We start from the raw sequence: 14,076 nt of genomic DNA, 5'->3' as shown, positions 1-14,076 counted from the left end.
AGGCCACACGTGTCTCCCTGTGGCCTCTCCCGTAGGCCATGCGTGTCTCCCTGTGGCCTCTCCTGTAGGCCACGCGTGAATCCCTGAGGCCTCTCCCCTGTAGGCCACGCATGTCTCCCTGAGGCCTCTCCCCTGTAGGCCACGTGTGTCTCCCTGAGGCCTCTCCCGTAGGCCACGCGTGTCTCCCTGTGGGCCCTGCTCCTTGTGATGCCCGCCTGTGCACGGCAGGCAGCGCTCCCTGTCCTGGCCTGTGTGCCAAGGGTTGTGCTGGGCTGGGGGCGAGGCCTGTTCTCTTGGCAATGTCCGCACACAGTGGGCCAGCGTGTGGGTCAGTGCAGCTGAAACAAGGAGGTCCTTTCCCCTTCCTGCCACGGAAGAGCCCTGGCCCCTTGTAGCTGCCTTTCTGTGCAGACCAAGGGCGGAAACCTGAGTGGCACGTGGTGGCCGTGCATGGGAACGAGGGTGCCCAGACATTCTGTGGAGGGAACACTGGTGTTTGTAAAAATGACGTGTTAAAATGTCTTCTTTTCAGAAACATGAAGATGTAATTCTAAAAGAACGTTGCACACCAGTCATCGTTTCATTTGCAGTTTTACACAACTTGTTCCCCGAACCGAGGAAGTAGATAAACATGGTTCACAAGTGTCCACCCCACTGACAAGCAGTAGCCCTGGAAGCCAGCCTAGCAGAGTCGAGGGCTGGGGCGCAGAGGGCAGCGCCTGTGGGCAGCAGAAGTGCCTTGCCCACCGCTCCCTTCCCCACTCTGCAGAGCACAGCAGTGCCTGCGGTGAGGAGGGCCTCGCCAGGCCCCGGGCTCGGGCCCCTCAGCCACTTGGGAAAACCCACAGGCAGATCTTGCGGCTTCCCTGTCCCCCCGCCCCAGTGGTCCTTCAGTGCCTGGATTGTTCTAAAGGGGTTGGAAATGTCCAGGAAACAGCATGTAACTAAAGAGGTGCGTTTCCTCGTGTGATATAAATGAATACTGTATATTACCCTGATTGCAGGTTTTGATTTGGTCCCATAAAATTCTTATAAAGCGAAGTTTTATAAAAATTTTGGAAAATTAAACTAAATGTGTATTTTGAAGACATGATAAGGAAGATGACATCGCCGTGGATGTTTGGTCAGTCCGTCTTCGGCTCGCGCGTGCTGTCCTGGTTGAGAGCTGGTCTCCTCGGTTGCTGTGTCCATCACAGCGTCATCTGGAATGGTCTCGCTGCCCTGGAATCTCCTGTGCTCCAACCATAAGTGCCCATGTCCCGCCGACTCCTGTCCTACTCTCTCCACAGTCCTGCCTTTTCCAGAAGCCACATAGTCAAAAGCACACGGTACATACGCTTCTCAGACTGACTTCTTGTATCAGAATTTAAATATATGGTACTTCCATTTTTTCCCCCTCTGGTTTGATAGTACATTTCTTATCATCAAGTAATATTTGTGGTATGAATATGTCAGTTTTGCCAACATGGTTATTCTCTTCAATACGGATTTTCTGGGTTTTGCTTCTGTATATAGACTTTAGAATTAGTTTTTTGATACCCACAAAGTAACTTGCTGAAATTTTCATTGGGATTGCACTAAATCTAAACATCAAGTTCTGAAGAAATAGCATTAGCAATTTTTAGTCTTTCTATCCACGAACATGGATATCTCTCTATTTACTCAGATCTTTGATTTCCTTCCATCAGAAGGAATTTTAGTTTTCTTTATATAGTCTTTTGAATATGTTCTCAGATTTGTACTTAAGTAATTCATTCATTTGGTAGATGCTATTTTGCTTTTAATTTCAGTTGTTGATTGCTGGTATTTGGAACTCAGTTTACTTTTGTTTATTCTTGAATCGTTTAGGAAGTTTTGTTTGGGTTTTACATTTGTTCCTTTTGTTGTTTTGATGATTCACATTTCTACATAGATAATCATGTCTTCTGCAGAGATAATTTTGTTTTTTTCATTTTCATTCTTTATACCTTTTGTTTCCTTTTCTTATTATATTAGGACTCTGAGTGTATTGTTTAGTAGGATCAGTGAAAGGAGATATTCTTGCTTTATTCATGATATTAAAGGGAAAACATCTAGTTTCTCATTATAAATATATTGTAGGTGTTCTTTATTAAGTTGAGGAAGTTTCTCTCTATTCCTGGTTTGCTGGGTTTTTATCACAAATGGTTGTTGTATTTTGTTACTTGTTTTTTCAGCATCTGTTGATTTTTGTTCTCAAGACCATTTTCTGTGGTGATCACATTAATTGATCTGCCTGGAAGCAGTCTTCTTTGGTCATGGTCTATAATTGTTTTTATACATTTTTTACTTGATTGCTGATTTTCTGTTGGCCTTCCACAGAGGACTGGCATAACTTTGTTCATGAGACCTACTGTTCCTCGTTTCCCTCTCTTGGTGTCTTGCCTGGTGTTGGTTAGGGTGCTGCTGGCGTTGCTGTCTGGAGCAGATGGTGAAGACTGGCACCTGTTGGGCGGAGTCACTAGGAAAACCATCTAGGCCTGGAGCTTTCTTTTGGGGCAAAGCTTTTTCTTTTCATCTAGGTTACCAAGTTCATGGACGTAGGGCAGTTCAAATATTCCTTTACTTTTAATGTCCATGGGATCAGTAGTGATGATCCCTTTCATTTCCAGTATTAGTAGTTCTTATCCTTTCTTGGTTATCCTGAGTTGTTTATCAAATCTTACTGATTGTCAAGAAATAGCTTTTGGTTTTGTTAATTTTCTCTTTTGATGTCCTCTTCAATTTATTGATTTGTGCTGATTTTATTATTTTATTTCTTCTGTTTACTTTAGGCTCATATCACTCATCCTTCTCCAGTGTCCTAGGAGAGGAATCTAGATTATTGATTTTAGGTACTTATTCAATGCTTCCTCCGCGCCCTCTCAGCACCGCGTTGCTCCATCAATGCTCCCTCCGCGCCCTCTCAGCACCTCGTTGCTCCGTCAATGCTCTCTCCAAGCCCTCTCAGCACCGTGTTGCTCCATCTGACACCTGGCAGGCTTCACTTCATTCACGACATTTTTGTGTGTCCTTCTACCCACAGAAACTGCCCCAGGTCAGGTGATAGGCAGCCATCCCTCACGCAGGCGCCTCATTTACAGGTCACACTGAGAACTCCAGGGGTGTTTGCTCCTGTGCCTGTCTCGGAGCTTGGGGTTCCTGCGGAATTCTTTCTGTAGAGGTGAATCCCAGCCACCACGTGGCATGGTTATTGCCTCCTCTCTGCCTGGCACACAGGAGTGGCAGAGCATGACCTGCCATGACTCTCCATGTCTCTTTAGGACACTGAAGATTTAAACTCGATCATCCATCCTCTTCAGATATAGAAATTATTTAGTGTCACCAAAAAAGAAAGTTCAATCATTTTAGATTCAGTAATTACTATCATTCTTTTCTCCAGGCCTGTAACCTCAGCACCTACCTCCTGTAGCATTCCTTATATTTTTCTGTCCTTTTGAACCTTTCTTGTTAAGAACCATCAAGCATCATAAGATTTCAAGATAAAGAGCAGCACAGGCATGAAGCCCATCTCTGTGTGGTTCAAGGCACACATTCAGTTATGAATGAGTGTGAGGTGGAAGACTGAGGTACAGAGAGCCTTGGTGGCTTGCAAAAGACACACAGCTTGTTTTCTGACCAGCTTCCAAGCTCTGTTCCAGCTCTGAATGTTCACGGCTTGGGCCTGTTTTGAAAAGCCCAGTTACCAAATCCTTGCCAGTTGCTCCCTGCTGGCAGCCCACGCTCGTCTCGTTTGTAATCAGCTGGGCCATTTGATTATTGTGCTGGTTCGCGTGTATGGAGTGCAGACTACAGTCCAAGCCCCAGATCATGTTAGAAGCTATGGTACTGTTGACAGAAAGGTGGCCGTCCCCGAGGGACTCAGGAGTGTCTGGATGTGGGCGGGGCGCATCGCTCCTGCACCTTCCCTCCCGCACGGCATGCCTCCACGCCAGGACAGCTGGGAGTGGAGCTTTCCCGTGCTGGGACAGCGTGGAGGCAGGGCTGAGGCTCCAGAGTGTAAACCAGAATCTGGGTGACCCCCATCAGGACCCAGGCTGGGGTTCCACCTCACTCTGTAGCCTCCCAGCTGATGACTTTCCAGACCCTGCTTTCAGCACCTGCTGGGGAGCCCAGCCTAAGCAGTCTGTGTGTGTGTGTGTGTGTGTGTGTGTGTGTGTGTGTGTTGTACTGGGAGTCGAACCCAGGGCCTCACACATGCTAGACAGGTGCTGCCACTGAACTGCATCTCCAGGCAACCACTCTGGAAAGAAATGTGGAGATTTCTCAAAAAAAACTAGGAGTGGAACCACCATATGGTCCCCACTCCTTAGTATACAGCCAAATGTTCTTTAATCAGCATACTATAAGGAATGCAACCACATCAATGTTTATAGCAACACAATTCACAATAGCCAAGCTATGGGACCAATCAGGATGAATGGAATACTCACCATATACACAATGGAATATTACTCAGCCATAAAGAAGAATGAAATTATGGCATTTGCTGATAAATGGTTGAACCTGGAGACTATGGTGCTAAGTGACATAAGCTAAACACAGAAAGTCACAGGTCGAATGTTCTCTCTGATATGCGGAAGCTAATCTAAAGTAAAGGGAGGGTAGGAGAAAGAGAGAAAGGAAAAGGGGAAGATTCCATGAAAATAGAAGAAAGAGTGATGAACTAGATGCAGGGCACCAAGGGGAAGGGAGGGGGAAGGAGAGGAAAGCGCAGGAGTGGCTCTGGCCTAGCTCCCCTGCATACACGTGTGGACACACCCCAGCAGGTCGCACCTCATGTGCATCCCCAGGACACTGAGGTAACCCGGAGGACGTGCAGGAGCGGGCGGGAGGGAAGCACTGGGGACCCAATCAGAGCAAACTGCATTCCACATTTCTCTGATTACGTCAGAATCCATCCTAATGTTACGTGTAGCTGAAAAGGAACAATAAACATGGAAAGAGAACATTTTGAGACAACTTGCACTAAGAGGCCCAGCCTGGGGCTGGCCCAGGCGCTCACCCAGCCTGAGCCGCCCTGGTTTGAGCTGGCTTGCTACAGAAACGGTAGCACTGCCGCGCTGTCCCTCCCTACAGGAGTGGACCTCTGCGTGGGATGGTGGCAGTTGCTGGAGACACATAGATTCAGCTCTTCAGAGAAAACCAGCACACGCCTGCAGCTGTGCTCAAGGAATAAGGGCTCGGGTCCTCACTGCGGCTGGGCTGCTGGCCCCCGGAGCCCGCCAGCCACAGCAGGCAGACTGACCGATCCAATTTCCACCCTAGGCTCCATGGTGCCCTTCTCCATGCGCATCCTGCACGCAGAGCTGCAGCAGTACCTGGGCCACCCACAGGAGTCCCTGGATAGACTGCACCGGGTCAAGACCGTCTGCAGCAAGGTAAGCGCCCGTCCCTCCCGCCGACACCAGTCCCACTTCCTTCCTCAGAGCCAGGGCATCACTTAGTGTGGCCAGGTAACTTTGAAGGATGGAGGATGGTTGTTGGAAGTGCCTGAGTGCTGAGTTTCCCCTTTTCAGTATTTTCAATAAGTGAAGCCAGGTGCTGAGTTCCCCTTCCTCAGTATTCCTGCTAGGTAAAGCTGGGTGCTGAGCTTCTGCTTCCTCAGAACTCCTGCTAGGTGAAGCTGGGTGCTGAGTTCCCCTTCCTCAGTACTCCTGCCAGGTGAAGCTGGGTGCTGAGTTCCCCTTCCTCAGTGCTCCTGCCAGGTGAAGCTGGGTGCTGAGTTCCCCTTCCTCAGTGCTTCTGCCAGGTGAAGCTAGGTGCTGAGCATCCCCTTCCTCAGTACTCTTGCCAGGGAAGCTGGGTGCTGAGTTCCCCTTCCTCAGTACTCCTGCTAGGTAAAGCTAGTTGCTGAGCATCCCCTTCCTCAGTACTCCTGCCAGGTGAAGCTGGGTGCTGAGTTCCCCTTCCTCAGTGCTCCTGCCAGGTGAAGCTGGGTGCTGAGTTCCCCTTCCTCAGTGCTCTTGGTGAATGAAGACAGAAACCTTAGTTAGTGGCAGCAGCCTGGGAGCGCCTGCCTGGTGCCCTGACAGGCCTCCGTGGGCCAGACCGCTCACGCCAGCACCTGTCACGAGCTCCTGCGCCGCGCTAGGCAGAGCATGGTGGCTGACTGAAACGACGCCTGGTGACCACAGCCCTCTGGCAGCACTGACGCCAAGGCCCAGGAGCTGTGAGTGTGAGCGACGGACCCTGGCCGTGACAGCAGCTGCGCAAAGTCAGCTTGCGGCCGTCCCATCAACAGTCAGACGCACACCGAGAAACGTCGGAGGAAATGTGGGACTCAGGCTCAGCTGGGCACGGGGCAGCCCTGTGAGGGGGCAGCCTGGAAACCACAGCCACAGGCAGCTGCTCGGGCAGAAGCATGCGTGTGAGGGCACACGCCACCCCTCCTTCCAGCTCCCAGCCTCTGGTGGGAGCCGTGGGATTCCTGGGGCTGTCAGCACCCGAGGGGATGCGCCCCACCCAGTCTGTGCGAGAGGGGCCTTCTGCTGGGACGTGCAGGATTCAGGGCCCCCCACCCACCAGCTCATGTCTGCTCCCACGTTTTCATGCTATACCTTAAAGATTAAAAGAGCTGTGCTGCTTTCTTGTGCCTTGGTCAGCTGGTGGAATTGCTTGCTACTTTTTTCATGGTAGCACTTTTCTTGAATCTTAAAACAGCTAAAATGTATTTATTTTCAGAACTAGAACTGCATAACTTGATACTGAGAAATTCTAGATCATTAACTTTCTAAACTAGTCTTTTCATTCACCTCCATGTCAGATTGTTGCAGGAAAATATCTTACTATTTGAGAGAGAAGACTGAGGCATGGGGTGGTCTGAGAGCAGACAGTCAGGTCCGCAAGCCAGCTCTCTGGTCCTCTGACTTCCCACCTGCTCACGGTCCTCCTAGGCCTCACTGGCTAAGACCAGCAGCAGCCCTCGCCTCCGACTGCAGAGCAACTGACACAGTCAGAGGGTGTCTGACTGTGTTCTGACCACCTGTCCTCACTCTGCTCGACAGGCAGGTACATCAAGCTTGGGATGAGTCCACACCTTTCCTGAGCGTCTGCCACGTAGTAACTCAGCAATCCTTAAGCAACCAGTGAAGCAGGTGTTGTATGTCCCATTTGATAAAGGAGAACGCTGAGGCTCAGGAGGTCACCTGGCGTGCCCAACTCACATGATTTGAGCCGAGCGATCTGGCTCTCAGGCCCACGCTCCAGTCAGGTACTGTCATTACTGCCGTGTGTTCCGCAGGAAATGAGGAAGCCCTGAAGGGTTACTTCTCTCCCTACGCCAGCGTCTGCCACCCCCGCAGAGGCAGCCTCTGCTGTGCTCTGTGTGGGCTACATCCACTTGGAAGAGCCTGTGAAGAGTGCTAAACACCTGCGCCTGGAGCAGGTCATCCCTGGCTCTGGGGCCAGCGCCATCTCGCAGGGAAGTTCTGATTGGCAGGACTGTGTTAGTTCTCATAGCCAGCCCATGGTCAGTGATGGCACCTGATCAGTGATGCAGACAGCAGCATTAGAGGGGAAGCACCAGGTGAGAGGAGTGGGTGACGTCATCGAAGGTGGATTCGTTCTCTTATTTTCAAGACTCATGCATTGCATAATTTCATTTATAAGGCCCTTCCTGTTGAAGAAAATGAGGACTAGGGGACAAAGAAAAGTAAAATTTAGCCACTAGTACAGTTGGTAAAGTAAAAGGTGTGTTCAAAGTAAATTTGTTGTCCACTTCCTAGTAACCAAGGCAGAGCAGAAAACAACCAATTACAGAATTCTCGGCAGCCATAAACCCATCATGTGCTCAGAGGCAGCTGAGAGACTCACCAAGCGATGATTAGAATCCGTGTGTTCATCTACAAGTCTCGACCAGGGTGATGTCGAGAGCTCCTGTGTGGGCCCAGTTTGATCAGGACACCCGTCTGCGCTTTACAAAGGAGTCAAGTGTTTCACCTATTGTCTTGGAGCCGCTGGTGAATCAGTAAATGTGTGGCTCAATGGAGTTGCACCCCTGAAGAGTGAAATATGCCATCATTTACTATGAGTGTGCCATGGCACCGTGGCTTAGAGGCTAGTGACCATCACTGTCAGAAGAGCAGATGCCTCCACCTCTGCTCTCTGTGCGTCTCACTGGTTCTCCAGGCTGTCTCCACCTCTGGCTCGAGAACCTTGCAGACAGCTGGGAAAGAGCCAAGCGAACGTATTCCTAAGAGCCACTGCATAAACAGATGCAGAGGCCACCAATAATGGTGTCCAGTTAGTTTGTGCTTCATTCTCGGCCAGTGTGGATGTGCCCGGCATGGGCTTCAGGGCAGCTCCGTCCTGCCCGCCTGTTGCAGCCCCCACCAGCCCGCAGGAGCTTGCTGAGGGCACCAGGGGAAAGGAGCCCCTCCTCCGAGCCTCAGCACACCCGGAGGAGGCGGAGGGTGAGGTGTTCTCACCCCTGCTGGAGAAGCAGCCTGTTCAGCCACCAGTGTGCTCTGCTTCTCTGCTGGTGGCTGCAGGTAAGGCAGGAGTGAGAGTGGGGCCTCTGGGAGGCTTCAAGTCTTTTCTGAGAGGATTTCTGACACATGGACATACTCAGTTCTGCTGTTTTATTGTACAGAAGTGAGAACAGCCGTCACTGCCTGTCACTGGCCAGCTGCTCAGGCAGGCCGGCCAGCCGCATACAGAGGACACCCGCTGCCGCCAGCACTGTGCCTGACCCAGATGCTCCCTTGCTCCATTTTTCTGCTGCACTCGCAGAGAGCAAGTGATCGTGGCTTGAGAGAAGAGGGCACGTGGAGGGCCGCAGAACTGGCAGGAGGGCCGTGGCCTTGGAGGCTCCCGCGCCTGACATCCTGAAGGAAGGGAGGAGCCCTCGCATCAGGACTCGCAGGGTTTACATCCTGACTCTGCTCACCGTGGAGATTCACACTCCAGAAAATCAGAAGCCAGGGGACGGCCAGCAGTGCCACCTGGCGCCTGCACCTGGCACAAAGGCTGGTGCACACAGTGAGCTCAAGGCATTGACCGCCCAGAGAGAAGCAGGCCCTCGACATAACAAAAGGCCTCTGCCCTGCACTCTTGACTGTCCTCTCAGCGCTGTGCCTTCTTTCCATCTGTGCGCGTGGTCAAGGTGTGAAGGCTGCAGAGGATGCTGACCCACAGGCAGTGGGTGTGAGGGTATCCTGGAGCCAGGCAAACGGTGAGAACGTCCAGGCCCGGCCCTGCCTGACCAGCTGTCAGCCTGGGTTGGCCCAGCCTCTTTGTCCGTCCTGAGTAGTATCGCTCATGACATCGCGGGCTGTTGAGAGGGGTCAGTGACTCAGCAAGGTGCTGGCACATGGCCAAGTACTTAATGATCTTTGGGTGTCCTGGAGCAGCTCCAAGAAACCCACGTCCCTTGGAAAGCCTCTTTACTGAGATGTCCCTGGGGTGGTGAGAGGGAGATCCCTGGACTTCCCGAGATCCAAGGCAGACCCAACCGACCCTTTGTCTGGACTGCAGGGGGCCAGTGAATCCTCAGGCTCTTGAATTAGTGCCCACCTCCCAACAGCCTGCACTGATCTATCATCCTGAGTCCTGTCCCACCACACCCCACAATGCACGACAGTCACCCCAGGGACAGGTGTGAAGGGCCCTTCCTCTCAGCCTCTGCAGACTGTGGCTCCAGACCAACGTGTCTGACCCAGTTAGGACGTGTGCTCCACCACCTCCCCGGACGACTGCGTGGACTCAGAGCAAGGAGTTGGGTCCTTTAAATCTGAATAGGTTACAGATTGCCTTTTAAGTACTGTTGTGAACAAGTCAGAGAGCTGTATTCATTCAGGGCATACGACTTTCTCCTTGGGCAAAACATCCAGGTCTTCATTCCCTCCGAGGTGTCCCCCCACCCCCAGTGGATTAGTGCAGTCATGGCTGTCTGCACTAATGGAGTACAGCCTCCCCCCGACCAGCCCAGGTGCGCCCAGCACTGGGCGCTGTGCCCCCGCAGCTGCTTCCCAGGAACGGAGCGCATGACTCCAGAATTCCAGTGAGGAACCACCTGGGAAGCTCCAAATTGAGCAAGACTCTGACCTTGGCACACCCTGAATAAAAAGCTGCCCGGAGACAGGTTATCAGCTGCGATGGGACAGACCACTCCAAAGCTCTGGCTTCAAGCCAAGCAGCTTGCGTTTTCCTTTTAAAGCAAGTTTTATTTTGCTGTGCTCAGTGGCACACTGTCATCCCAGCCATTCGGGAGGCTGAGGCAGGAGGATCACAAGTTCAAAGCCAGCCTCAGGAAAACAAGTCCCTAAGCAACTTGGTGAGACCCTGTCTAAATAAAATACAAAATAGGGCTGGGATGTGCCTCAGTGGTCGAGGGTCCCTGAGTTCAATCCCCAGTGCCCCCCCACAAAACATGTTATTTTTAGGAGAGTTTTGTTTTTCTTTGGATCGACATGTATTAATCGCACGGATCTGTGGGGTTGAGTGTGATAGTCCTTAGAGCACACACAGTGGCACGGATCCAGTTCAGCCTCCCTTCACCGCCTTCCACGCCACAGCTGCTGCCTGCCCAGGCTCTGTAGTCCCTGAGTCTGCGCTCAGCTCCGCTTTATCTTCACCTCCCACACGTGAGCGAGAACCTGAGGCACTGGTCGCGTCCTGCTCAGCGGGTGTCCTCCAGCTGCGTCCGTGTTGCTGCACCTGGCAGGATTCCATTCTTTTCTTTTTTGGGGGGGTCGGTACTGGGGATTGAACTCGGGCACTCAACCACTGAGCCACATCCCCAGCCCTGTTTTGTATTTTATTTAGAGACAGGTCTCTCTGAGTTGCTTAGGATCTCGCTAAGTTGCGGAGGTTGGCTTTGAACTCGAGATCCTCCTGTCTCAGCCTCCCGAGACTCTGGGATTACAGGATTTCTTTCTTCTCCATGGCTGATGAATACTCCATTATCACGTGTGCCAGCCTTTCTTTACCCGTTCATCTGTCAGTGGGCACTTAGGCGGGTTCCATACTCAATTATTTGAATACTGCTGCAGTCGAGATGGGCGTGGGCTTTCCCCTGGGGGGCTGATTGCATTTCCTTTGGGTGTATATCCAGAAGAGGGTTGGCTGGGTCCTACAGCGGGTCTCACGTTAGTTGTTCGGAGGACCTCCATGCTGTTCTCCACAGTGGTTGTACTAAGTCACATTCTCCCCAACAGTGCATGAGAGCTTTTCTCCACATCCCCCTTGTTTTTTTAGTTTTTTAATAATTATTCTAACTGGGGTGGGATATCTTGTAGTTTTGATTTAAATTTTCCCAATGGCTAATGATATTGAGCATTTTTTTTTAGATGTGTTGACCTTTTGTATTTCTTCTTTTAAAAAGTATCTATTCAGATCATTTGGCCATTTTTAATTGAATTTCTGTGTTGCCCTTAAGTTCTGTGAGTTCCATGTATCTGATAATGCTTTTTGATTGATGTTTTCTCCCATTACCTGAGTTGTCTCTCATGCTTTTGACTGTCTCCTTGGCTGTTCAGAAGCTTTTTAGTTTGCTGTAACCCCACTTGTGTATTTTTGCTTTTGTTTCCCATGCTTTGGGGGTCTAACCCAGAAAACTGCCCATGCCAAGGTCTTGAAGTACTTCCATGGAGGTCTCTGGCCCATTTTGAGCTGTTTTTCATGGTTTTGGTGTGCTGCCATTATTCACAGCAGCAGGTTCATCCCGACGTGCTCACACGTGCTTGCAGTGTCGTTTGCTCCATGTCAGCCCCAGTGCTTCCACTGACCCTCCCTTCTCCACCCTGTCACCTTCCTCTCCTCTGCTGATTTCTTTCTTCCTTACTGTCTTAAGTGGTGCTGTGGTAGATGTTTTTGTGGCTGTTATGAAAGGGTTGTTTTTATGTTTGCTTTCTTAGCAGTTTTGTTATTGGTGTTTTAAAATGCTGCTGAAGCCAGGTTTGGTGGCGCATGCCTGTAATCCCAGTGGCTTGGGAGGCTGAGGCAGGAGGATTGTGAGTTCAAAGCCAGCTTCAGCTAACGATTTGTCAGTTTTGTTTGTCTTATTAAAAGCAGCACTTAAATTCATGCTCTTTTGTATTTTTCTGTCTGTGTTTGGTTACTTCTGCTCTGATCTTTGTCACTTCTTTCCTAATACTGATTTTGGTTTTAGTTCTCTTCCTTTTTTAGGTCCTCAAGATGCACTGTTGGATTTTTTAAGTCTCTCTCTTTGGGGTGCAGGAGTTTTGCTGCAGTCTTCCTTCTTCGTATTACTTTTGCTGTTGGCCCTAAGTTTAGGTTCATTCTTTCCATTTTCATTTGCTTCAAGAAATTTTTAAATGTCCCTTTAGGTTTATTTTTTCAGTGACATCGTTCGGTAGCATGTTGTTAAGTGCTGAGTCTCCATGACTTTGTATAGTTCTTAAGTTGCTTTTGTTAGTTTTTGGTTTAGTAGCCAGAAAAGACACATGATTTTGATTCTCTGTGATCTGCTGAGGCTTCTTTTGCACACTGACATGTGTTGCGTCCTGGAGAACCAACACTCCATGTGCTGAAGAGAACCACACTGTAACCAGAAGAGATGATCTGCGAGTATGCCTTCCAGATGCCGTGGCTCAGCCTGCTGCCCGACAGGCTGGCTCTGGTGGCTCCTGTGTGCAGACTGGCCTCTGCTGGTGCGCTGTCGCTCAGCAGTGCAGAGGGCTGGCTCTGGTGGCTCCTGTGTGCAGACTCGCCTCGCTCAGCAGTGCAGAGGGCTGGCTCTGGCAGCTGTGCGAGCTGCTGGCTGGGACCAGGTTTCTGTTGGTCACTTGGGGTGTACTTCTGATCTGGAGGGAACCTGCTGACAGATACCATTCAGTAGCAGCCTAAAGGGGAAGCAGTGCTGAGGACCCGACGTGCCCACTCTCGTGGCTGAGCCTCCCCTGGTGCTCACAGGCTTCAGCAGCCCAGGACTGGGCAGGCCCTGCAGAGCCTTGCCACATGCCCCCTGCCCAGTGTGTGGGCTCCTGGCAGAGGGAGCTGCAGCCCCCTGTTGACCTGTGCCGTCCCCAGCTGACTCCCTGGGAGGAGGACGAGCAGGTGGCCGGGGCGCTCTCCTGCTCTGCTTCTGCTGCTAGTGGAGCTGCCTGGCCTCTGCGATGTGAGAGCCTCCTCCGGGGCCTCTGCCCCCTTGGGTGCCCCTCATTCCCCACAGCCGGCAGGAACGCAGCTAGCCAAGGCCCCACAGGCCCAGGGCTCCCCTCAGCGGAGCGTTGGGCCAGTGGGGAGCTGCTGCTGGTCCTCCGCCGAGCACACCTGCCTCAGGGCACTGCTCTCGACCTCCGCTTTTGGGCTCCACGCAAGGCCTCCTCCCCTGTGCCCAGGGCCCAGGTCGTTGACCCTAGTGGGGCTGGCCGTCTGCATGGTCAGGGTTCCACTGGGCTCTCTTCCTGTCTGGCGCCGTCCCCTGTCCCTCTCTTCCTTCCTGGGCTTCCTCTCCTCCAGTCCAGGGATCACAGCTGCGTGGCAGCACTGAGACTCCCTGCCCTGCAGGCGTGTGGTCTGTGACACATCCGAAGACAGACAGCTGGGAGGCCATTCAGCACCAGCCCCCAGGCATCCACAGGTGGAGGCTCACGGCCACTGCTGTCCTCTGCACAGGCGAGGGGACAAGTGGACAGCACGGCGACCTGGTCCACACTGGAGTGGAGCCGGCCAGGCGGCCTGATGAGGGAGAGGTGTCCCTGGTGAACGGCTGGAGGCCTTTGTTCTGTCTAGGGAAGATTCTCTACTCCCGGGACTTCCTCCTCATCCTGCCCCTCAAGACAGTGAGATCAGTACCTAATGGTAGTGGCCACAGCAGCTTTTCTTTCAGGATAAAACAGAACATGGAAGAAGCAACCAAGAGTTACTAACCAAACAGTGAGAGCTACATGAAATGACAGCTGCACAGAGTGTATTTGGCACATTAAAAAGGCCACAGCCCCTCCTGGTGCCCGGAGGAGCGACAGATGCTTCCACTGAAGCCGGTGGCCACCCTCCTGTCACGTATCGAGGCTCTTCTTAAACAGGAAGGCCACGTGTCCCTGTGCACGATGTCTCAGAGTGGTCACAAGTGCCAGAAACCCAAGTGCCACC

The 14,076-nt window shown here is 51.7% G+C and overlaps 1 protein-coding gene across 1 annotated transcript in view; it reads left to right on the top strand.

Annotated features, from left to right (window-relative positions):
• The window catches only part of Trappc12 (trafficking protein particle complex subunit 12), a 67,992-nt gene that overhangs the window by 38,299 nt on the left and 15,617 nt on the right, over positions 1-14,076 (top strand). The window contains exon 6 of the mRNA XM_047522838.1: positions 5,287-5,399. Coding sequence (XP_047378794.1) covers positions 5,287-5,399 — 113 coding nt within the window. The remainder of the gene's footprint in view (positions 1-5,286; positions 5,400-14,076) is intronic.

This window comes from Sciurus carolinensis, chromosome 13 (genome assembly GCF_902686445.1).
Source record: "Sciurus carolinensis chromosome 13, mSciCar1.2, whole genome shotgun sequence".
NCBI lineage: Eukaryota > Metazoa > Chordata > Mammalia > Rodentia > Sciuridae > Sciurus > Sciurus carolinensis.
This window is presented reverse-complemented; position numbering and strand designations above follow the sequence as displayed.